The 25,951-nt window shown below is 59.5% G+C and overlaps 2 protein-coding genes across 3 annotated transcripts; both read right to left on the reverse strand.

Moving 5' to 3' along the window:
- Positions 1-28: 28 nt before the first annotated feature.
- Positions 29-14,852, reverse strand: FASTK (Fas activated serine/threonine kinase). Its single transcript, XM_052781832.1, has 10 exons — positions 14,658-14,852; positions 13,428-14,043; positions 11,054-11,524; positions 10,311-10,459; positions 9,882-10,098; positions 9,523-9,682; positions 8,767-8,858; positions 7,721-8,357; positions 7,245-7,359; positions 29-904 (listed from the first exon to the last, which is right to left on the reverse strand). The coding sequence occupies exons 1-10, from the start codon at positions 14,850-14,852 to the stop codon at positions 818-820; spliced, it is 2,739 nt and encodes a 912-aa protein (XP_052637792.1). The 3' UTR covers positions 29-817.
- A 258-nt stretch (positions 14,853-15,110) lies between these two features.
- TMUB1 (transmembrane and ubiquitin like domain containing 1) lies at positions 15,111-16,801 on the reverse strand. Of its 2 annotated transcripts, XM_052810171.1 has the most exons (3): positions 16,766-16,801; positions 16,261-16,690; positions 15,111-15,952 (listed from the first exon to the last, which is right to left on the reverse strand). In XM_052810171.1, the coding sequence occupies exons 2-3, from the start codon at positions 16,665-16,667 to the stop codon at positions 15,598-15,600; spliced, it is 762 nt and encodes a 253-aa protein (XP_052666131.1). In that variant the 5' UTR covers positions 16,668-16,690; positions 16,766-16,801; the 3' UTR covers positions 15,111-15,597. The 2 variants fall into 2 exon arrangements, with proteins under 2 accessions (XP_052666131.1, XP_052666122.1); XM_052810162.1 differs by having other exon boundaries at positions 16,261-16,794.
- Positions 16,802-25,951: the final 9,150 nt, after the last annotated feature.

A 25,951-nucleotide genomic window follows, 5' to 3' on the forward strand; every position in this document is an offset into this window, starting at 1 on the left:
CAGCAGCATCCTGTGCGCTGTGCGCTGCCAGGGCCGGGTGCTGGCCCTGCTGCCACCGAGGGGGGGCCCGTACCTGCCTGTCACCCCCAGGGCAGACAGCTGGGGGGCTGTGCCCTGGGCTGCCGGGGTGGGGGCACGGGGGGGGGGTGGCCTTGTGCTGGGCCCAGCCCGGACAGGGGCTGTGGGCCAGCCGCTGCCTTGTACTAATAAACAGAATGGACTTTGCACACTTTTCACCAGTTTTATTGTAAAGTTAACCCCCACTTCCCAAGCACCCCCCTCCTCCCGGCCTGGGGAGCAGCCCCTGTGCAAACAGCCGGCCCTTCCCAACCCGCTCCCTGCCCTGTGCGGGGTCTGCCACAGCCCCCCCAGACCCTGCAGGACCCCGTAGGTGGGGGCCAGGCCCAGCCCTCCTTCCCAGCAGCGGTGTTGGGGACACAGGGACGACCCCCCAGTACCACCAGGAGGCCAGGCCAGGCACCCCTGCAGCGAGTCCTGCAGACAGGGCTGGGGTGGCAGGGCCAGGGCAGGGGGGGCAGCGAGTGACCCCCCCCCCCCCCCCAGCACCCAAACACTCCCCTACGCACCAGTCAAGTCACACCCCTTCCCCCCCCCACTAACGGCAATAAATAATCTCACACTACCCCAGCCCCACATCAAGGAGCAGGTGCCCACAGCCTGGCCCTGTATCCCCCTGGGATGGGGGGCAGCTCCGTCTCCCCCCCTCCCCAGGGGCAAGGCGCTGGCAGCACCCACCTGCGCCCACCCCACTCTGCCCCCTCCCCGCCCAGGGCCCGGGACTCGGGGTGTCCGTCCCTCAGAAGCGCAGCTCCCTCAGCTTCTGCCGCAGGTAGTGCTTGGCCTCCTCGATGCCACTCACCTTCTCCAGCTCCGTGTAGGGCAGCTGAAAGGGGACGGAGAAACCGTCAGAGCAGCTCCGCCACCAGCACCCAGCCCGAGGCTGCCCGGGACAGCCGTCGGAGGCGGCGGGGGGGAAGAACCAGGACTTGGGACCCTTCCCAGGGGGAAGGAGGACAGTGCTGTTCCTTCCAAGGGGAGGGCGGGCACAGGAGGAGCGGACAAGCCCCGGCTCCGTGTCCCACCGGCCCCCTCGCTGCCTCCTGTGGAGGGGGGGCACAAGTCCCAGAGCGCCCGTCCGCACTGCCTCTGCCCTCCCAGCGCTTCACCCCTGAGCCTGGCTGCCCGCTGCCGACGGCGGAGAGCACCCGCAAGCAGCCCCGTCCCCCATCCCCACCGTGGACGGGACGAGTCCAGCGCGCACAACGGGGAGGACACGCGGCGGCTGCACGGCCAGGGGAGCTCTCAAGCCTCATCCCAACCTTGAACCCCAGTCGCCAACCACCGGGGAGGGATGAAGAGCAAAACCCAGCCGCCCTGCCAGCGCACGGCGTCGAGGAGCCCAGGGCTCGTTAGTCACCCCTCAGCAGCCTCCCAACAGAAGGGCTGCGGGAGTGGGCCGAGCCCAGGTAACGGTTTCTTCCCCAACACATCATTTTAACCACGGTCTGCTAAGGAAAGAAGGCACCGGGACTGACAAAAACAGAAACAGGCCTCCCTTTGCCTAGCGGAGCTGGTACGGGGTGCCGAGGGGGAGTGGAGACCCCACCGGGAAAGCTGAACAGTCTGCGGAGCCAGGAGTGCTCTCTGCCCCTGAACGGCAAATACCACCTGAGGCTAAACACCCCGCTGAAGGGCCACGGGCCCTGGGCCACCCCGACCGTGAGACAGATGGACACACGCAGGTCAGAGCAGAGGTGGGTCTGGGCCCTTGCCCTGTCCCTCCTCTTGGTACCAGTCACTGTCTGGGGACAACCCAGCAGGCACTTTTCTAAAAACACCTGATCTCTAAAAACAGTCATTCACAGCTCAAGGCTCTCCTGCTCAGGGCTTGTCACCTTGCAGTGACAGCCCCCGCTGCAGCCTGCACGCAGGGCTGTGCAGACGCACGCCCGTCCCTGCACTAGGCTGGAAGCACCAAAGGAATCGAGCAAACCTGCACTGCAGCAGCCGTGCGGGAAGGGATCCGCAGGGACAAGAACAGGAGACTCCAGCTGCCACCAGTGTTCCCTCCACATGGGTATCAGCAACTGGGGGCCAAAACTTGTTGGGCTGGCTGAAAGCTCTGGTGGTCCAACATCCCTGAAGGCACCACCAGTGCCCGTGGAGCAGGACGAAGGGTAACCGTGACCCACGCTCCAGCCCTGTCTGGCAGCACAGGAGACGGCTAAAGGCATTACACTGTGGCAACAGGACCCGTGCGCTCACCCCAGCTGCAGTCCAGCCCTTGGTGCATTTTGCTACTCAGGCACAAGAGGAGTCCTGTCCCATCCCTCCTGGGAATATGGAAGTACAAGAAAAACTCTCCCTCGGGCTTGGAGATCCTGCTAAGAGAGGCAGTGACACAGGGCTGGAGCTACGCAGGGGAGTTTTTGGGGTGAGAACTTCAGCTGCCGTTTCCAGCCCTCGGAGCTGAGCAGACGAGCTCTGCACCTGAAGAGCGGCAGCTCTAGCTGCACTGCAACCTGCTCCGAGACAGTGCCTAGGACACGGCAAGGGGGAAAGCGTCCCTCTGTGGGGAAGTGACACACCGCTCAGCTCCGTGCTGCTAATCTGGCCCTCCACCCTTCACGGATACCAGGAGACCCGAGGGGCTGCATTAGTGAAGACACGTCCTCAAAGCAGGGCTGGAGCCTGGCCTCTGGAGGAGCCGGCACGGAGCCAGGTCTGCCCGAGAGCTGTCGGTCAGGAAGCGCTCCATGCATGGCAAGGGGGTGGTCTACTATACCAGAAGCATCCAAGGCTGCTTGGAGAGGCCACTGCCATCCCTCAGGAGTTGCAGATCGTGAGAACATAGGATTTTGCCTGCAAAGGAGGAAGCTTTTTCTCACCAGCTCATTGAGAAAGAGGGCTAACAGTAGGCATCGTAAAGGAACAAGGTGGGAAAACTTGGCACAGATGACACAGGGACTCCCTGGTAAGCTAGATCCTGACATGGGTGCTACACAGGGTCCAGGACCTGTTTGCGACCATCACAGATGAGCAAGTGGGATGGGAAACACAGACAAACTGCACGCTGCCCCCAGGACAGTGAACAGGCTGCAGACAGGCACTGTTCTCCAATAGTCTCACACAGACCAGGGGTGAAGAAGGTTACTAAATCTCTGGGGAGAAGGAACCAAGCCCTCTGGCTGCAGTGGGTTTGAATCAAAGATTTCTGGCAGCTCTGGTATGGAGCCACCTCCTTCCACTGCTTCATGCTCCTTTCCTCACTGCCTGGCTCTGCAGGGTCTGCCTCCCCAGTGGGCTTGCCCTTCTGACACTACGGAAGGATCAACAGCACAGAAAGCTCCTTCAACCAAACAGGCTGGAAGTGAGTAGTGCCAGAGCCAGGACAGAGTTTGTGGGAACATCAAATCTGGCCATTATTCAGGGCAGGATCCTGGGAAGGAAGGAGTGCGTCTTTACTCAGAAACTTCTGAGGGAAAAGAGCTGGCTGTCAATAAAAGGTCAGGACCACCAGGGAAAAGAGCATCTACTTTGGAAAGGGCTGAGACCCAGAGCATCTGTGGGCAGAGCAGAGGGTCTGAGGTGGGTGACCCTGCAACAGCAGTCTCACCGCCCACCAGAAGGGTGGAAGCAACACATGGGTCCGACTGGAGGACAGAGGCAAGGAAGGGCGCGAGTACCAGACCTGGCGATGTCCCCTGCAGTCACCGCGGGCAGCCCCTGCTCACTGTGCCACAGAAGGAGCAGGCTCTCTCGGAAGCAAGCCCCATTCAGGGGCACTGACAAATCCACACCTGCTGCTGCTACAGATCAATGGCATCCGAGGAGGAGCACGGCCCTGGCACAGTCACACAGACATAACCCAGACAGCTTAGCAGCGTGCCAGGCACAACGGGCAGTCCAGCACCGATTGAGCAGACATACGGCAATGCAACAGCCAACAAGAGAAGGCCTTAAATTAACTATAAGGAGGGCTGAACTGCCAGGCTCAAAGAGCTGCGAACAGAGGCATGATATCCAGCTGGACCAAGTCGCAAGCCACATACCCCAGGAGTCAGTACAGGGGCCAACACCGTTTAGTATCCTCATTAGTGACCTGGACAGTGGGACAGAGCACACCCCCAGCGAGGCTGCAGACAGTATGAAACGCGGAGCAGTGGCTGACACACCAGACTGTTGTGCTGCCGTTCAGAAGGACCTAAACAGGCTGGAGAAACGGCCCCTGGGCAGGAAAGGCGCAAGTCCTGAGCCTAGGGAGGAATAACCCCATGCACCAGGACAGGCTGGGGCCAACAGGCTGGAAAGTGGCTTTGCAGAAGAGGGACTAAGGGTCCTGACGGACAAGTTGAACACTGGCCAGCAGCGCTCCCTTGCAGCAAAGGAGGCCAACAGCATCCCGGGCTGCCTTAGGAAGAGCATGGCGAGCAGGTCGAGGGAGCCGATCCTTCTCTGCTACTCAGCACTGGTGAGACACACCTGGAGCATCCAGTGCTGGGCTCCCCAGAACAAGACATGGACATACTGGAGCATGTCCAGTGCAGGGCCACAAGGATGATTACAGGACTAAAGCATGTGATACGTGAGAAGAGGTTGACGGAGCTGGAGAAGAAAAGGATTGGGACATCTTACCTACATGTACAAATACCTGATGGGAGGTTGTAAATAAGACAGAGCCAGACTCTTAGCGGTGCCTAGTAACAGAGAGCGAGGCAGTGGGCACAAACCTATAATACTGGAAATACCATTTAAACTTAAGAAAAAGCTACACACACACACACACTGCCTGCCCAAACACAAGAAAAACCTCTTTCACTGTGAGGGTACCCAGAAAGCAACCTATCTATGAGACATTCAAAACTTGACTGGACATGGAACTGAGCAACCAGCTCTAGCTGAGCTGGGGTTGGACTGGATGATCTCCAGAAGCACCTGCCAACCTCAACTACTCTGTGATTCTGTAAATGTGTCAGAAGAAGAGGAAATGAATCTCAAACGAGAAGAGCAAGAACAACAACCGAGCTCTGAAGCAGCTTCAACTGAGGAAGAAGCTGAATTGCCTGGGGCTCTTCGTCTCAAAGGGGTGGCCAAAGGGATGCGACCTCTGGAACCACAAGGATAGAAGAAGGTAACTGCAGAGCTGCTCTTCACTCCCTCACGGTACCAGACCCAGCAGCACTACGTCGGCTGACCAGACAGCAGGTTTAAAACAAACAGAGCTTGTTGCAGGTAGTACTGCCTGGAGCTTGTTGGCACCAGATGCTGTGGGTGTGGAAGAAAGAACAGGCTCAAAGAGGAATAAAAGGCTCATGGAGAAGAGGTCCAACGGGGCGATTAAACACAGCTGTCCAGACACATGCTCTGGTGCAGGAGTCCTTGGACTATCTGTGATCCACTTCCAACTCATTTTCTAACGATCTGCCACTGTCTGCTGCTGGAGAGGGAATAGAGGGGATGGGACCAGAGCGCCTAGCACCCAAAGGGAGCTAACCACACTAGCAGCTGCACGACGATTGGGCATGCTGAGCAGCAGGGAAGAGCTCCTGCGACCTCGGTCGTGTGGGTCCTGATACCTAACTGCGTGCTGCTGGACAGAGCACCTGATCCTGTGCACACTGGGAACGAGAGCACGCTCTTGCTTGCCCACACCCCTGCCCATTCCGCCTTGCTCCTCAAAGACCCCGTCAGGCTGCTGGTCAGCAGCCTCAGCCTCCCACAGCAGCCCTGACTCGCACCAGGGGTGCAGACCCGAGCGGTAACAGTTACCAGAGCCGGTTTGAGATGGGGCACAGACCCCCCAGCTGAGCCAAGTGCAGGGTGAGCACAGTCCCTGGCCTCTGTGGGTGCGCTGGGCACAGGGCAGGCAGGCGAGGACAGCCCTCAACTCTCAGATGCGGTGGCACGAAGCTGGGAGTGGAGGCAGCTGTGCCAAGTGCCCTCCTCAGCTGAGGGCATCCCAGAGCCCAGACACGCAGCAAGAGCCTGTGGCACTGGCCTCAAGCCCAGCAGCAGGCACTGGGGAGCCCTCCTCCTCCGCACGACGAAGCTGCTCGGCCCCACTACTGTCTGGGGACACGGCCGGCCCTGGGCAGCCCGTCCTGAATGCCAGCACAAGGGATACGCAGGGCGCACTGCACAGGAGAGCTGGTCCTGCTCCACAGCTCTGCAATTTGGGATCTCCAAGGAAATACCACAACTCGAGTCACAGGACCGCCAAAGCTATGCATAAACAAAGGGCTTCTGAACTATGTACGTTGCAAATTATGAAATTAGGAGGAGCTTTGTGTTGGCATGCTGCGCTATCAGCAGCAGGGGAGGTAAGAAGCTTTAAAAATGGTTATGGGACTGCTTGGTAGATCTATGACTGTAATTCAGGTGACCTCTGAAGTGGAGAAGTAAACAGAATAAAAGGCCTGCATTTCTGAGTTGTTTTCCTCACAAAGATCTATCCTCAAGCTAAAAATCATGCCACAAATAGTCTTGTAGAAGCTGCACACCTTAAAACAACATCTGAAGTTTCCAAAGAACTCAGAAGACAATTGCAAAGGCAGCGGTGAAGCCTCAAGGGCTTCTCCATTCACAGCTCTCACCGCAGACCAGCCAGAGGCTGCAACCAAAGAGGCCAGGGCTCCGAAACAGGCACCGAAGGGAGGCTTGCCTCGCCTCGCCTCGCCTCCACTCACAGCGGCAAGAGGCACGCTGCAGAACCGACAGCTGGGATGGCAGCGCCAGGTATCAGGCCGAGCTACGTCCCCACTTGATTTCCACCCCGAGGCCCCACAGCCAACACCATGACTGCCGATGTGTCTGCTGGGCCCAGGCTGAGCCAGCTTCCCCATCTCCCCTCCCTGCCCAGCGCACCCATCGGGTCTTGGCTCCAGGCAGCAGACCCACAGGATGGGATTCCTGCCGGACCAGCAGACGCAAACAGGAGGGGCCGTCCCCTTGCCCGTGCTTTCCACTGTGGCACCAGGGCTGGCATCGCCTGCCAGCCACCTGGAAAAAGTCTCAGGGTGGGGTGGAGGAGGGCAAAAAGGAGCCGTGAGGATGAGTCACCGCTTCCTCTCACAAGCAGCAAGCGTGGAAGGACGGCTCCCATCAGGAGCGTTTACAGTGGGGATGCCGGCTCTCCAGCCCACAGCCTGTCGCCCATCTCACCACACAGCCACGAGCGGTTTCTGCCCGGGGGTAGGAGGGGAAGGGGGAAGCCCCCAGCTTACCTGAACCAGACAGTAGCCCAGCAGTCGCAAGTGCCTGTCCCTCATGGCTCGCGAGCCCACCAGTATGTCGGAGTTCTGGCAGTAATGCCATTTGTCGTTGACCGACAGCACCACCCTGCAGAGGACAGAGCAGGGGGAGGAGGGCAGCGTTACCCCACGCCGCAGACCCTGCGGGCAGGTCGGGCAGCAGCGTCGCCCGCGCCTGGTCCCCAGAACAGCGGCGGATGAAGGGCAGCACCCCCACCCACCCCGCACCCAGCTGGTGGCAGGGGCAGCTGTACCCAGGCCGGGACGTGCTGCACCCTGGGGCCTGGGGGGGTCTCCGCAGCACAGCCTGGGCTACTGCCGGGCACCTGGCAGCGCAGGGCAGGAGGGGGCCGGGGCCGACTGCTGGGGAGGGCAGGAGCTGAAGGCAGTGCCCGGGGCGGCTGTCCTGCCGGGAGGGAGCAGGGACGCGGACCGGCTCTGCTTGGTACCTCTGAATCTCTTCGGCTCCCTGCGGTCCATCGCCCGGCCCTCGCTTGGGACTGGGCCGGCACGGAGAGGGCGGAGGGCAGGCATCCTCGCTGGGCGGTGGGCTCCTTTCCTCCGGTTCCTCCTGGGCCTGCTCCCCTTGGAAGCAGTTGTGATCGTGCCCAGGGCAGCCAGCGGTAGTCTCCTCCTCCTCCTCCAGAATCTTGCCGATGGGGAACTGGAAGAGGGTGGCTGTGGAGGTGCCCCTGGGGGAGCAGTCAGGGGTGCCAGCCGGCTGCGTGGAGAGGCACTCGGAAGGGCTGCTTAACGTGGAGCTGCCCTGGCTCTCCAGGGAAGACTCTTTGCTCAGGCCGCAGTAATAGTCCGAGGAGGGCTGGTAGCAGGGGCCCCCCGGGGCAGGGCAAAGCGTGGGCAGGAACCGCCCGGCCAGGTTGCTCTCCCGGGAGCCCGGGGGGCTGCTTGGCGTCTCTGGAGCAAACGGGGCAAAGTCCTGCAAGTCCGAGGTGAGGGCCAGGACGCTCGAGCGCAAGGAAATGGCGGCAGGGGACGTTGTAGTGTGGGCAGGGGGAGCCTTGGAAGCCGCAGGAACACGAGAGAGAGGCAGCACAGTGCCCGAGCGGTTAATCCACAGCAAGAAGTCTGCGGAGAGAGAACACGGATCAGCGCCGGGCCTCGAGACCCCCTTATTGACGGGACATGGGCTTGGGGACCCCATGTGCCCCAGGCTGGGAGACTGTGCCAGCCAGCCCAGCAGACAGGAGCACAGAGGGAACCCCCCGCTGCACTGGCCCAGCTGAGCCCTCCTGCGGCAGGGGCGGCTCAGGGACCTTCATCCCAAAGCACCAGGGGAAGGCAGCATCATGGGGAAGGTGGTGACAAAGCAGCCAAACCTAGTTCTGCCCTGAATAACCTCCCATCCTCGGGCCTCCCCCAAGCACCCAGGCAGCCGCAGGGCTTCTGCTCCACCCACAGCCCCCCAAATCCCACCTGCCAGCCCCCTCTCTGGAGCCACAGCCCTGCCCCAAAGCGGGGTGCCCAGCCAGACTACCTGTGCAGTATCCCGGGGGCAGCACCTCGTCCTGCCGATAGCACTCTTCTCCCACCAGCTGCCGCAGGGCCTCAGCCACCAGCCCCTTGTAACTGAGGGGAAAAAGAAGAGTCAGAGGACGCACTAGGGAGGGCCACCAGCCTGCCCACTCAAGCACTGCCGACCCGTGTTCTCTGAGCACATCTGCGCAGAGATGTGAAGGCCCCTGGGAGCAAGGGCAGCCTTTAGCTTTGGGCTCTGCTGTTCAGCAGCAAGGAGGGGACAAGCTTCAGCTCATTCAGCAGAAAAGCTCCTCCCAATATTGCTACACCACCAGCATGCTCTTCTTCACAGAAAGGGTTGTCAAGCACTGGATGAGGGTGCCCAGGGAAGGGGTTGAGTCACCATCCGTGAAGGTATTTAGAAGCTGTGTAAATGTGGCACTCAGGGACATGGTTTAGTGGTGGACTTGGCACTGTTAGGTTTACAGTTGGACTCAATGATCTTAAGGGTCTTTTCCAACCTCAATGGTTCTGTGATTCTATATTGCTCCTCTACAGGCTTCGGACCTCACATACTGGCCTTTACCCCGGCACCATCCTCCGGCTGGGATCTTGCCAGAACAAGGCCACAGACCCCATATTGCAAGTGATGCCGCACTGCCCACCTGCAAGTGATAAGCAGCGGGGTGCCCAGCACACCGTGCTCCCAGCCGTGCTCTTCCCCCGCCGGGGCAGCCCTCCCCTCCCCGGCGCACCGCCTGCCCCCGCCACTGACCTGTACTTTCTGTTGGCCTCGTCGGCCGTCAGGGCGTGCTCGAACATGAGGACGCGGTAGCGTGGGTCGAGGCGCGGGCCACTGTAATCGTGGAACTCCAGCTCCACCGCCGCGTCCAGCAGCGAGAGGTAGCGGCGCACAATCAGCGCGTAGGGGCTGCCTGCGGGAAGAGGACGGCTGGCTAGACACCGTTTGGCAGCCCCTCCTCACCCAGCCACACTCCTGGGGGGGGCTGACTGCCAGCGAGGTGGTCCTGCACTCCCAGGGGGAGTCTGTTCTGCCCAATGCTTTCAAAATCCACCTCCACCCCAGCCCTGAGCTTTAACAGCTGGGTTTACCCCAGAAAAGGCCCAACATACTCATAACATTGGTGATAAAGGCTGGGGAGAAGACTTGGTGCAGGACGGACTGGGGGAAATGGCTAAGCTGAAACATGGACATGAGGATGTTGACAGTCGCCAGGGGTGAGCTGCCGGCTTTCTGCTCCAGGATGGCTTCCAGCTTGGGGAAGAGCTCGCTGTGGTTGGATGGGCGGTAATTCATGCGGCTGAAGGGAAACACCAGCTTCTGGATCACCTGCAGGCAGGAGGAAAGGGAGTCGGGATGAAGGACAGGTCAGTCCCAGGCCTGCCCAGAGCTGGCAACCCATAAGGATCAGGGCACATCCCAGTCAGTCCCCAGTGAGATGCCCCAGCCCAATGGCAGAGAAGGGACATGGTTCCCCCCAGCACTGGGGCAGCCCCAGAGCCAGCCCCAGGCATGCCCCGCAGACTGCGGAGAACACTCACCTTGCTGTCAAGCTGCTCCCCACGCTTCAGGAGAAAGTTTGCGATGGTATCAAGCAGCCGTGGCTCACGCAGCCGGTGCCGGGCCACGTACTTGGCAATGAGGGCCATGGTGTAGGGGGTAAGGTTCTCTGCCTTCCTGGGGAGCCACTCTGCACAGAGCAAACCACAGCAGGGTATCCGTCAGAGAGGCCTGGCTCTGTCCGAACTGCAGCTCTCCAGAAGCCACTACAGCCTGGGCAGGAAAGGCAGTGCAGGCAGGTAGGAGATAAGACCTGGGCAGCACAGCCGTATCTCCTGAAACCCAGAAGGCTTCCAGAAACCATTAAGTTACAAGGTTTGTGAGAGGCTGGGGCAGATGCCCGTCCCATGCACCCAGAAGGCACAGCTGGAGCGCAGCTGGAACGTGCACAGAATGGGGGCCCTTCTGTCAAAACCCCACCAAAACCAACCTGCTCCCAGTTTTGAGGTAAGGTAGGCTCACAGCCCCTGGAGGGGCTAGGCTGGAAAGGCAGTGACAGGGTGGCCATAATGCAGAGCATCTCCTGCTCCAGCCTCACTGCTGCAGGCCCTGCTGCTCAACAAGGCCCCAGCTGGTGCTGTCACAAACCCAGATGTCCTCTGGGACCAGAAAAGGAGGCTCCAAGGCTGCCAACCGCACGGACAGAGCCCAGCGCACCCCGCACCGGGGAAGAGGCTCACAGTGGGCAAGGCTGGGACCCTGCCTGGGCAGACCCTGCCCTCACCTGCCATACTGCGGATGAATCGCTCTTGGCGGTTCTCGTAGAAGAGCTGAGAGCTGAAGATGGCCTCCAGGGCCTTGTTGTTTGCCTCCTGGGCGCACAGAGCCAGCATCTCGTCCAAGAGGGCCAGCTCGTGCTCCCGCATGGCACTCACTTGCCCCAGCGTGTGCCTGACGAGGCGCAGGATCTTGCGGTTGTTGATCAGCTGCTGGTCGGAGGCCGGGTGTCCCTGCAGTGCCTGCGCCCGCAGCCGGTAGTAGGAGAGGAGCAGGAAGAGGGTCTGGGGGTGACGCTCCTTCTCCAGGTGCCGCTCCAAACTGCTGAGGCAAGACTCAACCAGGGGGTGGGGGCTGGACGGATGGAGCCTCATCACGCTGCTGAAGACCATGGAGACGTCCTTCTGGTTGAAGCGGCCCAGGCGGCTCCGGGATTCATCCTCCAGCACTCGCACCAGCGGCGATTCCCCCGGCAGGCCTGCGACACAGAAGGGATTAGGGATGCCCGGATCCCACCTCTCATCTTCACTAGGCACAACTGTCCTCATAAGCTCAGGCATGAGGCTACAGCCAGAGAACGTCAGCTCTGCCGTATCGGTGATCAAACCAAAGAGGACTGGTTTGGCAAAGCCTGACCAGAACATCAGTGCATCTGCACCCCAGAGAAAGTCATGTGGAGCTGTTGGATTATTCCCACTCACTCCACCAAAATGGAAGTCCTTTAGCTCATCCGCAAAAGCAAGGTTTATTTCTTAAATCTCCAACTTCTTACGGACAAATGATACACCTCACAAAGTACTTTAAAAAAATTTTGGTTAGAAAATAAATAAGACATCAACACATTACCAAAATAAAACTGTCCGTGTATGACAGGAACTAATCCTTTCACATTTCTAATCTTCTCCCATTTTCTAGTTTAGCTTTAGTCTTTCAAACTCGGCTCCTGGGGAAAATACTTTCCTCCAACTCTGGATGTATTATTCAACCACGGAAAGACAAGAGGCCAGGCGCACAGTGCGGTTACGAAAAAAGGCAAAGGCCATCCCTCGTGTGTCAAGAGAGATATTTTCAGGAGATGCATGAAGCATTAGGCACTGTATGAGGCCCTGGTAGCCCACTGGTCTCCTAAGCCAGCTGACAAGATTTCAATTTTCAAAAGGGCTTTAAAGCAACTAAGGCAGCATGGGGTAAGCTGCTGCGTTTTATCATTAATCAAAAATGAGTCAGAAGGTGGAAAGTGAAGAATTGGTCTGAGCAGTTGCTTTGTTCCTTAAAAAAGGCCTCAAAAAGGCGGGTTAGCATTTTTATTAATGAGCGGCTGAGCGTGGTGAGCAGGGAAGGGCGACTGACGGAGAACAAAGTGTGGGTCAAAACCAGAGCAGGCCAGGGGGAGCCCAGCTGAGGGGAGAGGCGCCTGGCAGCCCAGAGTTCAGTGTCAACAAACACAAGGCGCCGTGAGACAGAGGGGGGAAAAGCAGAAACTTCTCCCCTCCCCCCTTCAGCAGGATCTAGAGTTACTGCATCAACCCACAGCCGGCACCGGGCGTCTCCGTACGTGGCTCAGCTGAGGCCTCAGCCCAGCGTGCAGCTGCGGTGGAATAAAAAAAGCAAACAGAATGGCAGGAGATGTGCACGCGGGACAGAGGAGCGCAGGGCTGGCAGGAACCACTGGGGTGGGGAGGGCAGGCACCTGCTGCCGCAGGCAACAGCCAGACCTGATCCCTTTCCTCGCAGGCGGGAGAATCTGCAGGGCCCTTGAGGACCCTCAGCCCAGCGAAGGGGGAGCCCCCCAGGCCATGGCCCGCCGGCCGGCCCAGAGGCTGCTGCTGCTGCTGCGCAGGAATCCAAACCAGCTTGAACCTCTTCTGAGTATTAAACCCGTGATGACACAGGGCTCATGGCTTGCGAAGGGTTTAGCCAAGGTCTCACGTCTCGCGCTTCCACGCTCAGATGTTTGACAATTTTCAGGGACTGGAACAAAACTCAAGGAGCTGTTTATCCCACATCCTGCCAGGCAGTGCTGGCCACTGCTTCAGCTGCCCTTTGGGCCAGCATGCCAAGGGCTCCAGCCAGCTGAGCCCCCTTGGAGCAGTCAGTCCACCTGACTCTCTTCCTGCTGCGTACCCCAAGCAGAGCCTCCTCCTTCGAAGGGCACAGCTCCATCTGCCACAAAGCCACCATCACACATAAATCCACATGCAAACCCAGACACTGGCACCTCTTCTGGTACATCCTTCCTCCTTCCATGGCAGCTGGACCAGTAAGCTCTCCTTTCACCTCACAAACCCAAGCACCAGCCTGTGTCCCACTGCCCTGCCCACCTCCCCCATCCTCCACCGGTGACCCCACACAGGCACACACCGGCAGCCCGGGACACTCACCCAGCGCGGCAGCAGCATACAGGCAGTTGACAATGCTGAAGTTATCAAACTTGGAGCAGCCACTGATGATGGCCTGACAGAGAGTCTGAAACTCTGGCTGCTCCAGCATCTGGCCAGGCCCGCGGCTCTCCCCGTTCACCGTGGCCTGGCCCTGCTGCTGCTGCTGCAAGAGCTGGCCCAGCTTGTGCAGGGCAATGGGGTAGTGGCTGGCGGACACCTTGCTGGGGTTCTGCGTGACCCACCGCAGCACTTCCCCCACGCTGCGCGAGCGCTCTATCAGACGCTTCATTGTGAAGAAGGTGTCATAACTCATCTTCTCGTGGATGAAGTTCCAGCTCTTCCTCTTGCCATGGCCTCGAGTCCTGTAGGCGTCCGGGGGAAAGGTGTGCAGCAGCCCATGGCCGTAGGGGTCCAGGGGGAGCAGCACAGCCCGCTGCTTCGCTTTGCCTGCACAGTAGCAGGCAGGATACATCCCGGCCCCGCTCCTGTCACCAGCAGCCAGGCCCTGCAGGACTCCCGGCCGCACGCTCTCCTGGGTCAGAGCACGGAGCCATGGCAGCAGGCGCAGCATGGCGAGGGCAGGGCGGCTCGAGAGGCTTCGGAGAACCGGGAGACCCTGGGGATGAGAGGGGGGTGAGGGGGGCAGTGAGCTTGCGCCTTTGGGATGGCTAGAGCCAGCGAGGGATGTGCGGAGCCCACGTCGGGACCCCCCCCCCCCCCCAACACGGACCTGCCCCAGTGCAGGGGTACCTGTCCCAGTGCAGGGGTACCTGCCCCACACAGCCCCCTGTTCGGAGGTCCCCCTGCCCACAGGGACCCCCTCGGTACCGTGACCCCCCGCCCTGCACGGGCTGCCCAGCCCGAGGTCCCCCGGCCCACACGAGCCCCGTTGTCCCGGGACCCCCGGCCTGCACAGACGTGCCCAGCCTGATGTCCCCTGGCCCACACAGCCCCCTCCCCTCTCCCGGCCCCCCCGGCTCACAGATCCGCCTTCTCCCAGGACGGCCGGCACGGACAGATCCCCCGTCCGGTACCGGGACCCCCAGGGCCCCCCCGACCTTCCCCTCCCCCGCCACCGAGACCCCCGGGCCGGGCTGGGCCGCACCGGGACCGCGACACCCGTCCCACCCAGGCCCCCATCCCCACCCCTCCGGCCTAGACGGGCCCCGCGTTGCCCAGCCCGCACCCCACCCCTCGTCCCACCGGTCCCGGTCCCGGTCCCGGCCCTACATGGCGCTCGCGGCCGCGCTGGGACCCGCCGCCGCCCCGGCCGCTCAGCACCGCCCGGACACCGAGTCCGCCATCTTCCCGACAGCCCCCGCAGGGCCGAAGGAGGCCGCGGCCCCGCCCCCCCTCCCCGCGCGGCCCACACTTCCGGGGGCGGGGCCCGGCACGCGGGCCCCGGTCGCGCGCGCCCGGCGGCATATGTAAATAGCCGCTACCCGTCCTCCAATGAGCGAGCGCCTCGCGAAGGGGGCGGGGGGCGGCTCCACCGCCGCAGGCGCGCTGCCGCCATGCGGAACGCGTGGCCGGAGGCGCAGGCCCCGCCCCGCCCGCTGGGACAGCGCCGAGGGGAAGCCCCGCCCCTCTCCCCACCCCCCCCGCCCCGGAGCCCCGCCCCTCCCCCCGCCCCGGTCCCGTTCCCCCCCCACGCGGCGCAGCAGAACCGAGACGCCGCGACCGTTCACAGTCCTTCCTCTTTAATTGTAACAGAGCGGCGGGGACCACCTCCCCCCCCGCCGGTACCGGCACCCCCAGGGAGGGGCCGGGCGGCCGGACCCGTCCTCCCGTGGGGAGGCAGCCCCCTCCCCGGGGTAGCGGACCCCATCCACGGCCCGGGCAGAGGCGGCTGGTGGGCCGGGGGGGGGGGGCCAGTAGGACGCTCCATGCAGGGCCTGGGGGTGGCACCGGGACACCCCTTTCCCCCCCAGAGGTAGCACAGCACTCCCTCCTGCAGCGAGCCCGGCTCTGGCTCCGGTTGAGGTGCCGGCCAGCCCCGGGCACCCAGCGTGCAGGCCACCTGCCCGGCCACCGGCAGGTCCTGCAGCCCCCAGGGGACACAGTCCACGGCTTAGCCCCCCCCCGCCCATGTCCAGCGGCGGCAGGCAGTCTCCACCCAGGACCTCGCGCGTTCCGGGTGCGGCGGCTCCTCTCGGGGCGCGGGGCCGTGCTATCTGCGGTACATGGTGAAGGCCATGAAGCTGAAGAGGAGGGTGAGGCCGGCCAGGAAGGTGGTGGCAGTGGCGGTGAAGACGTGGCGGTACTGCAGCTGGAAGTACCAGAGCACGGCCAGCATCAGCACGAAGAGCGGCAGCATGAGGCTGCCCACGTTGAGGGCGGTGTGCACGGGGTCGGCGGAGGCGTGGGGGCCGGCGGGCGCGGGGGCCGGGCTGTGCTGGGAGATGTGGCAGTGCAGGACGCTGTTGTGGGCGAGGTGCAGGGCGGCCAGGCTCTGGGCATCATCGCGCAGCAGCTGGCCCTGGTAGATCAGCCGCACTTGCTGCTCCTGCCCGGGGAAATAGGCCCTGGGGCGGGGAACGAGGAGGGAGAGGTCACGCTCCCGCCAGGACAGCGTCCCCTCCATCCACCCCCCCAGGAGCAGGCTGCGAAGGCACCTGCCCTGACCGCCTGCTGCCCTGTGCCCGCGCCCTGCCGTCAGCCTCCCCAGGCGTTACCACAAGCGGAGGCATCCGAGGGGCACGGGCGCACGCCACCCGCGCCAGGGTGAGAGCGGCAGCTCCCGGCTGCTCCGGGGGGAGGGACGGAGCCGCCGGCGGGGCTCAGGGTCGCCCCCAGGGGTGCCGCGGGAGAACCGGCCTGCCCTGCCCCTCACCTCTTCAGGGCCCCGACGGTGTCGCCGGGGCGCACCCGGGCCAGGCGCTCCGTGTCGTTGAGGAACTTCAACCGCAGCACCATGGTGGGCTCGGCGGGGCCGCCGTCCCCCTCACCGAGGGGACCCTGAGCAGCTGCGGGGCCGGCCCGGGGCCGCAGCCCCGCCGCCAGCCCTCCCGCCCCATCGGGGACCGCTCCGGCCGCCGCCGCTGCCGCCGCCGGGGCCTTGTGCTCGACGGGGTTCGGGGCAGCGCTCGGCCCCTCCTCGGGCAGCGGCTCGGCGGCGCGGGGCGGCGCGGCGGGCTCGGGGGCGCGGGTGGAGGCCCAGGCCAACCCCAGCACCAGGGCGACCAGCAGCAACGCGAAGAGCACGGTCACCTCATCGCCGACGCCCTCGATCAGCGCCATGGCGGTGGCACGCAGCTACCGACCTGCGGGCATAGAGCGGGACCGTCAACCCGCCGGGTCGCGGGCGACCGGAGCCGCCGTCGGCCCGGGCCCCTCACCTGCCGCCATCGCGCCGCTTCCGCCTCGCCGCAAGGCACGGCGGGAGCTGTAGTTCGGTGCCGCGCATGCGCGGAGGCGCACCAGCGAGGCGTCGGGAGCTGTAGTCCTGTTCTGCGCATGCGCGGGGGCCGGCCCCCTGCGGGGCACGCCGGGAGCTGTAGTCCCGCCCCCGGGGCTGGGCGTGCTGGATGCACGCCCAGCTCCGGGGGCGGGACTACAGCTCCCGGCGTGCCCCGCGCCAGGCCGAGCCTGCGCAGTCGGGCTTCCTGGGCCAGGGCCCTTCCCTCATCCGCCATTATCGGTTTGAGAAAGTGCCGGCCCCTGCAGCCTGAGGAGACGTGGTGCTCCGGGGTGGCCGGAGGAAGGGGCGGCAGCTGGGCCTAGGCTCAAAGGGTGTGGGCGTTAATGCGGTGGTGCTTGGCGAGGCCTAGGAGGAAAGGATTGCTGTCGGGGGCAAGAATAGACTAGACTAATTTCAGTTGGGAGGGACCTACAACCATCATCTAGTCCAACTGCCTGACGGCTTCAGGGCTGACCAAAAATGAAAGCGTGTTGTTAAGGGCATTGTCCAAACGCCTCTTAAACAGTGACAGGCTTGGGGCATCGACCACCTCTCTAGGAAGCCTGTTCCAGTGCGTGACCACCTTCTTGGTAAAGAAATGCCTCCTAATGTCCAGGCTAAACCTCCCCATGCATGGCTTTGAACCATTCCCAGGCGTCCTGTCCCTGGATTCCAGGGGGAAGAGCTCAGCACTTCTCTATCCACATCCCCTCCTCAGGAAGCTGCAGAGAGCAATGAGGTCACCCCTCAGCCTCCTTTTCTCGAAATGAGACAAACCTAGAGTCCTCAGCCACTCCTCACGGAACATGCCTTCCAGCCCTGTCACCAGCGTTGTCACCTTCCTCTGGGTGCATTCGAGGACGTTCACGTCCTCCTCAAATAGTGGGGCCCAGAACTGCACACAGTGCTCCAGGTGAGGCCACACCAACACTGAATACAGCAGGACAATCCCCTCTCTCGACCGGCTGGTCACGCTGTGTTTGATGGCCCCCAGGATGCGGTTTGCCCTCTTGGCTGCCAGGGCACGCTGCCGGCTCCTGCTGAGCTGCTGCAGACCAGCACCCCCAGGTCCCTTTCTGCAGGGCTGCTCTCCAGCCACTCCTCTCCCAGTTTATGGGACGTCCTTGGAAACCTGTTGGAGCGGGTCCAGAGGAGGCCACAAAATTGATCCGAGGGCTGGAACACCTCTCCTGTGAGGACAGGCTGAGAGAGTTGGGGTTGTTCAGCCTGGAGGAAAGAAGGCTCCGGGGACACCTTACTGCGGCCTTTCAGTACTTAAAGGGGGCTTATAAGAAAGACAGAGGGAGGCTTTTTTACCAGGGCCTGTAGTGACAGGACAAGGGACAACAGTTTTAAACTGAAAGAGGGCAGATTCAGACTAGATACAAGGAAGACATTTTTGACGATGAGGGTGGTGAAACACCGGCATAGGTTGCCCAGAGAGGTGGTAGATGCCCCGTCCCTGGAAACGTTCCAGGCCAGGTTGGACGGGGCTCTGAGCAACCTGATCTAGTTGAAGATGTCCCTGCTCATGGCAGGAGGGTTGGACTAGATGACCTTTAAAGGTCCCTTCCAACCCAAACCATTCTAGGATGATTCTATGAAACCCTCCAGATGAAATTTCTTGTGCAACTGAAGGAGCATGAAGTCGTCAGTTCTGCTTAAAAGCGAAAATATTTTTATCATTTAATCGATATCCTGTTCTTTGCTTTATATATAGAAAAGTGGTCAAGACTAAAGAACAAGTCTTATGAGGACCCACTGAGGGACCTGGGGCTGTTTAGTCTGGAGAAAAGGAGGCTGAGGGGAGACCTTATCGCTCTCTACAACTACCTGAAAGGAGGTTGTAGTGGAGTGGGGCTCGGTCCCTTTTCCCAAGTAACAAGCAATAGTATGAGAGGAAATGACCTCAAGTTGCGCCAGGGGAGGTTTAGATTGGGTATTAGGAAAATTTCTTCACCGAAAGGGTTCTCAAGCACTGAAACAGGCTGCCCAGGGAAGGGGTTGAGTCACCATCTGTGGGTGCTTAGGGACATGGTTTAGTGGTGGATTTGGCAGTGTTAGGTTGATGGTTGGACTCGATGGTCCTGAAAGTCTTTTCCAACCTCAGTGGTTCTGTGATTCTGTGATTCTAAAACAAGGTGGGCAATTGGTGAAGGGCAGCAAATTCCACGGGCAGAGCCTGTCACTGGAAGAGCTGTGCTCTGGTGAAGACGTGGTCTCTGGCAGGGAGTAAGTGGATTATGCAGCACAGAGATAACACAGGGAATGGGAGAAGCTGCAGACTAAAACTGACTGAGCTCCAGTGGTCCTTTGGGTGACTGTGATTCCCCAGATGCATTTAAACCTACCTGCAGGCTTTATAAAGAAGGAAAATTTGAAAGATAGAGAAAAAAATTAGTGTGGAGTAGTTTTTGTCTGCAACTTGGTTTTGATATTCAAAGACATTTCAAATAACTTATCCTAAAATCTCTCTTGGCTGATTAGTATCTGGTATTAAACCTTAATGCTGGACACTCAGCTTTTCTGTGTTCGGATAATTGTGAACGTGGTCAAAAATGGTTTGATCAAAATTTCCATATTTTTAGGTGAAAAGGCTTGTACCATCACAATGAGATAGTAGGGGGGGAGACTTGTGGAAGGAAAAAAACTACAGCGCCCGTGAAGGAATGAAGCTGAAAGGGAGATCTTTGGATGACAATATCCCCTTTCCCCAGGGCATCACCTCCAGGGGTCCCTCACCTTGACGGCACAAGACATTTCCTATAATAAAAATAGGGAGGAATCTGCTAAGGGCAGCATTGCATAAGCTGCAGCATCCTTTCCGCTGAGGTGGCTCTGAGAGCGGCAGTGATTCCAAGGAGCTGGGTGGTTCTGAGGAATTCATTATTTTCCCTTTTGGGCTCCTGTGTCTGAACTGTCTCGAAGTCGGAAGGACTGGCTGGTTCGTGGGGCTGAGGGTGGGCTGGGCCTCCTGGCTCCAGCCCCAGTTGAAATCCCAGTTCAGGCCAGTGACCAGGAGTCCCAGAATCGTGGTGTGGAGCCTGAGGTGGTGATTCTCTCAGCTGCCTCCTTCAATCCTGATCTGCATTCTTCATCACTGTTTTCAGCTTATCATTAGACTGCAGCAATGCAGATTGATGAGATGTGTGGTAGGAGAGCTTAAGGCTCCAGGCAGTGTAATTGTAATATTAGCATTAGCAGGAGGCATTGCAAACATAAAATTTATTTTCTGCGTACAGCTGTCTTGCAGAACTCAAGAGCAGAACTCGTCCTGCGATCACAGGGAGCGAAGTCTTTAATGACCTGCAAATAGCACTGAGAGAGCTGAAAAGTGGGGCTGCCAAAGCAGAGCTCTCGCATGCACAGCAGAATTTAAAAATAGGCTGCTGCTGGCGTTCTCGCTTACCCGTCGTTCCTGGAAGCCCACGGGGAGGATGGCTCTCCAGCAGAGGAGAGACGCAGTCCCCTGACGTAACTTGCCTCGGCATCTACGCCGCAGAGCGGAAAGTTGCGGATTCAGTCATTTTACACCGGAGCATCCCTGATCATTGCCTGCATTTTTTCCAGCTCCAGGTCTGCGCTGGGCGCTGACTCTTCTCCCCAGAGCAGCGAGGCGGTGGGGGGCACTGGGCAGACACCCCCTTTCCCAATGGCGCTGCCATCCCAGTGGGACCGAGGAGTCCCTTTAGCTTAGCATCGTCAGCACCTTCAGCGAAGCTCAGCACGTGTGGGAGTAGAGACACGGGAGAGATGAACGCCTCTGCAGATGAAACTGCTCTTCAGAAGCTCCCACGAACAGCGAGAGGTGTCAGTCCCAGTCAAAGACTTGGAGACATGTTGTGGGGAAAGCAGTTGGGCCAGAAAAAAGAGCTTGAGGGTGGGAGCGTGGGGAGCTGGGGATGCTGAGCTGCAGCATCTCTAGGCGAGGATGAGCTCTGCATTTACAAAGGACCGCAGAGAATCAGGCCGTGAAACACCCTGTCCCTGTCACGAGCGAGGGGTCTGCGACAAGACCCTGAGAAGCCACCCCTGCACAACACAGCCCCGTGGCACAGCACTGTCCCTGTGGAGAAGGGCCAAGGGGGGTCCCCCGTGCCTCATGCTGAGGGGCTGGAGGAGGTGGGCAGCTGCTGGCCAAGCTGGGGCTCCCAGCCGCGGAGGTGGGCAACACCCGTGGGTGCAGAGGCTGCTGGGGAGCAGGTCGTGCTGCTCGATCTGCCCGGGGCACTCAGGCAGGGAGGTGCGGGCAGGCAGGACCCCCTGCCCGAGGTGCCATGGGGGTGGTGGGTGTGCTGCTCTCCCCTACAGCACTGAGCCATGAGCATGGTGCAGGGGGCAGAGGCGAGAAGCTGGTGGGGAAGAGCTGCCCCTTCCCTGGGTCACTAAGGCTGATGCAGAAAGTGCTGGGCAAAGCCTGGGTCCGTGCCTGGGGGGTGTCCCACGGAGGCTTGGGAGAAACAAGGAGTGAGGCTGGGGCCGGGTGGCTGCAGGGGGGACCCCAGCGCTGGCCAGAGACTGGCCCAGAGGGAGGGAGGAAGCTGGCCACGGAGATGGCCGGAGAGGGAGACTGGCCTGGGTATCACCACCCAAATTATAAAAAACGTTCCCTGATTTTCTGTTCCCTGATTTTTTTCACACCAGCCCCCATGCAGTAACTGGCACTCAGACGAAGCAGCACTGCAGACCTGCCCTGCTGTCATCGAGTGGCCCTGGACCTCCAGTGGCCATAGAGCCAATCTGTCCACAGTCACTGGTGACCACAGCCGACAGCTGGGGTCACTGCTCCAGCCACAGAAAAGGGGCAGAGAGCAGTTAGTACAGCCATAAGGGAGGACAAGGATGGGGACATGCACTTGCACCAGGGAGAGGTAGGACCCATGTTATTCTGAGCTGAATAAATCACTAAAGAAAAGGCAAGGCTTTGAGGGCAGCAGAGCACCCACTGAGGAAGACAAGAAAAAACACACGGAAGAATCAAAGTTTATTATTAGCTGCTAGTAAATTATTTAAATAAGCTGTAGTTAGCAGAGGGTGATGACCACAAGTTTGCCTCTGGGGCACAAAAGCCCTGGATGCCAGAGCTCGCAGAGGCGTTTCTGACAAACTGTCTTGGGGAGATGCAGATTCACCGAACCAGAGCACGGCCGTTTTGACAAGCTCCTGGCGAGAGCAGCAGGCTCCTGAGGTTTTGTTGACCAGGCTCTGGATGACTGGCATGCTGGTGATGCTGTCAGGGCTTTACTAACCCGACAAGATCTTACAGGACACCTATAGGTCCTGTAGGACAAGGAACTGAGATTTTCTCGCTCCTTGGCTATGAGACACCAGCAGCAGAAAACCAAGTGGGGATCTTTTCCTCTTGTGTAATAACCTTAAAATACCACCTGTGGTTCCTGTCCTGCAACCAGCTGGGTGAGGGTGGACCCTTACCCAAGCAATTTCTAGAATCAGGGCCTGGATCCAGACATGCAACACAACACAAAGCTTAAACATGGTCTGAAGAGAAAAAGAGAATAACAAATACTGATTAAAAAATCTCATAATCTTGGTAGTTCAATTTAATACTTTCAAAAGCTAAGCCCTTGACTTAGAGATTCTATGGCACAGTTTTTAGAACAAAGGTTTTAGACAGAGAGCTGGCAAGACTTTATAGAGCAGGCTGCGTGTAAGGGTGAGCCAGGAAGAGGCAATGAGTGTCGAGCAGGAGCTCTTGGAAAAGTGGACGTATGGAGAGGGAGAGTGATGCGGAGTGAGTTGAGCCCCAGCACACAATGTTTGGAAGAGTCTCTGGGACCTGGAAGGTGGGAAGAAATCACTTAAACTTGATGCACACATCAAGGAGGGTAAAAGGAGTGATTTCAGCAATGATGATTCAGCTAAAGGCACAGGTAAAGGATGCAGCTTTGGAGACCCGCTGGAGGTAAAGCAAAGAAAGTCTCCAAGACTGGAGAAGAGGCTGCTGCAAAAATGGAAGAGAAGATCCCGGGGATGTAAGAGTGCTGGATGCAAGGATGCAAAAGAAGCAGCAGATTTAAAAAATACATATACTGTGTAGAAGCAGAAACAGGATTTATAACTTCCAGGATGTAGAAAATAAGCCATGTCTGAACAAAATCATTTGAGTGGTTACGACTGTTCAAATTTAATGCATTTTATCCAGTGGTTAATCACCCTCACCGATCAAATTTTGTGTCTAATTTTCAGTGTGGATTTGTCTGGCTTCAGCTTCCAGAGATTGAGTCTTTTTTTATCTTTCCTGGCTCGATTAAAGAGCCATTTAATATTTCCCTATGAAAGTACTTCTACAGTGTAATCAAGTCACCCCTCAATCTTCTTTTGGATAAGCTGAACAGATTGTGCTCTTTAAATCTTCTGCTGTAAGGCACTTGCTCTAGCCCTCAAATCATTCTGCGTGGGTCTTTTCAGAATCTCTTTGATTTTTCAATATTCTTCTAAAATATTGTTAATATAAAGCGATGCCCAGTTCTAGAGCCCTGCTGCTCCAGCGAGATACAGAGGTGAGAACACCCCCTCCCCTGCCCGGGGCTCCCTGTGCCCCTCGGAGCATCGGCCCATTCCGCCCTGTGCGGGGCTGGGAGCTCGCCTCCGCCAGCCGGCCCCTGCCACATGTTTGTGCCATTCATCTGACTACATGCGATGGAAATGGAAAACGTGCCAAAAGCGCTCGCTGTTGCGTTGCTTCTGTCACCAGCCAGGCTTGGGGTAGGGCAGGGCGACGGTGCAGAGCCCGGTGGTGCCTCCGGCACAGCACCGGGATGAGACATCACGGCTTCACAGGCCAGGCACTCGGGGATGCTGGCCCCTCGCCTCGCAGTGCAGCGTTGTGTGCCAGCGCCGCTGTGAGCAGGGGCTTCCCTCTCCACTTTCTGCTTCTCTCTCTGAGCCCATCCTGCCCACTACGCTGCCTCTGCTGCCATTACAGAGGCCGACGGGATGGATGAGGGGAGAGCTGCTCGCAGGCTGCAGGGCATCACCTGGGCGGGCAGGTGGCAGGTCCCAGTACCCGGTGTGGCTCTGGGTGCCACACATTTTGGGGGAGGTCAGCCCAGAGACAGAAAACTGCCCCTTTCCCTTCTGGAACAGGCTTGCCCACAGGAGCCAGGTGGTCTCTGGGGTCAGCAGGGGTGGACGGCACCACAGAGGGTGCAGCGAGCCACCGCACCTTGGGCAGCCGGCACCCCAAAGGGTGCCGTGACCCCTTCCTGCAGCTCTGCCCTCTCCTGGGGCTGGGGAACGTGCTGAAGAGCCCAGACCCGTGTGGGGCTGCACCGGTGACCTCCTCCATGGCAAGAGCTGATGTCCACGCTCGCCCTACACATGCAGTCTTCTAGGAAACTGGCTGCCTACCCCGCTGCCGTCCTGCTTGTCCCACGGCTGCCTGCTTTCCTTAAAGCCCTTTGGGAATCAAAGCAGACTTCACCCTTCGACCATCTTACTCGCGTGTAATCTGCCTGTTCTCTCTTCAGGGCTCTCTGCAAGGTCAGGACTTGTCTGCACAACAGCCATCCCCATCATCCCCACATGGATCATACCTGTGTAGCCTGCAGTAGCTTTACTCGCCACAGCTCCTACTCATTTGCTCCTTGCAGCTGCCAAACCTACAGGATTTCCCGAGCTGGATTTCCCAAGAGCTCCCTCGAGCCCTTCATGGGTGGCATCACTCTTGGGACCCTCCACTACCCAGGTACCTACCAGGTATGGAGACAGCTGCAAGTAAAAGATCTTAATAACTCAGGTCATGCATCCTGGGGTCTCTGCGGCATGGGTCAGCACCATCCCATCAGCTCTGCTCCCTGGTGTCCTCTGCAGCCACTGCCTTTCCGAACAGATCCTCTGCTGTGCCCCTGCAAAGAGGGGTCCCTGCGGAGTAACCCCCTCCAATTTCTTCCCAGTGAATACCGATGCAAAAAATGGATTTAGCTCCTCTGCAGCAGCCCTGTCCTCTCGGTTTACCTTTTGTGCCCGGGCATCTGTTGGCCCTGCAGGCATCTGGAAGGCATCCTGCTCCCAATGCATCTGAAGAAAGATTTATTGTTGGGTTTAATCTCTTTGTTAGTTGTTCCTCAGAGCGCTCTCACTGCCTTGTTATGCTTATGCACTTAATCTGCCAGGGTTTACGGTCCCCTCCATTTCCTCCTTTACTCACAATGTCACCTTTCCAGAGGATGCCTCAGTGTTTCTACCTGTGTCCCCCACCCTGCTGCTGGGCTGTGCCAGCTCCCTCCCTCCTCATCAGCCATCCCTGCGTCCTTGCTGGGGCTTGCTGGCCCCATGCCCCTGGGGCAGTACCTCCATGGTGCCGGAAAGGGTTTAATTCACCTTGCTGACATTTTTAGCTTCTTTTTAACAACCGCACGCATGCTTGCACGGTTCACCTCCTGTGGACCAGCAGTCTCTAACCAAAGAGAAGGGTCACAGAGGGATCCTGACCCCACGGGAGAGGGTCCAGCTGTGCAGCACTGGCGGGACCGGGGTGCTCTGCCCCGTGACCGGCCGTGCACTGTGGGGTATCCCCGCTCCTGGCGGAGGCAGGACCTGTCCAACCCCCCGCACCTCAGCCAAGGAGAAGATACTGGGGTGTTGCTCACCTCGATTTGTGACCAGACGCCCGCAAGAGCAGGATGTGTGCCAGCTGGTCACTGGATACCCATGGGGTGTCTTGAAATGGCCGATCACTTAGAGGTGGGTCACAGTGAGAGACACAGACAACAAAGAGAAAGCAAACAATGGTTCACCACTTCTCTAAAAGAAGAGCCAAGCCTGCATCTGCTCACCCACGGCCACGCTGCCCGAACGCAGGGAGCCGTTCCCAGCACGGCCCTGTGCAGGGAGCGGGGTGGGAGCGTGCCACCGGCACCAGGCACCCCCTTGCCAGGCTCGGGGGGCTCCTTCACCCTGCACCCCTCTAGTCTCAGCTTCTCACTGGGTCGGGGCTTGTCCTTAGCACTCTGCAAATACTACTGTGGCCTTGCCAGGCTGGCGGCCATCTCCTGTGCTTAAATAAACCATTAGCAAATCATTAGCACAGCGATGGTAAATGCTCTTTCTCACCTCTAAGGCTCTATGCAGGTCTCAGTGTGAAACAGCTTCATATGCTGAA

Source organism: Harpia harpyja, chromosome 1, assembly GCF_026419915.1.
Source record: "Harpia harpyja isolate bHarHar1 chromosome 1, bHarHar1 primary haplotype, whole genome shotgun sequence".
NCBI classification, from domain to species: domain Eukaryota; kingdom Metazoa; phylum Chordata; class Aves; order Accipitriformes; family Accipitridae; genus Harpia; species Harpia harpyja.

Bases quoted from the DNA above. Each gene is read 5' to 3' on its own strand.
- FASTK (XM_052781832.1), bottom strand. From the start codon at position 14,852: ATGCCGCCGGGCGCGCGCGACCGGGGCCCGCGTGCCGGGCCCCGCCCC. The intron at 10,460-11,053 runs GTGAGGGCAGGG...TGCTCTGTGCAG, and splicing joins ATTCATCCGCAGTATGGCAG to AGTGGCTCCCCAGGAAGGCA. The intron at 8,859-9,522 runs GTCAGTGGCGGG...TTTTCCCCTCAG, and splicing joins GAGGCCAACAGAAAGTACAG to TTACAAGGGGCTGGTGGCTG.
- TMUB1 (XM_052810171.1), bottom strand. From the start codon at position 16,667: ATGGCGCTGATCGAGGGCGTCGGCGATGAGGTGACCGTGCTCTTCGCG. The intron at 15,953-16,260 runs GTGAGGGGCAGG...TCCCCGCCCCAG, and splicing joins ACCGTCGGGGCCCTGAAGAG to GGCCTATTTCCCCGGGCAGG.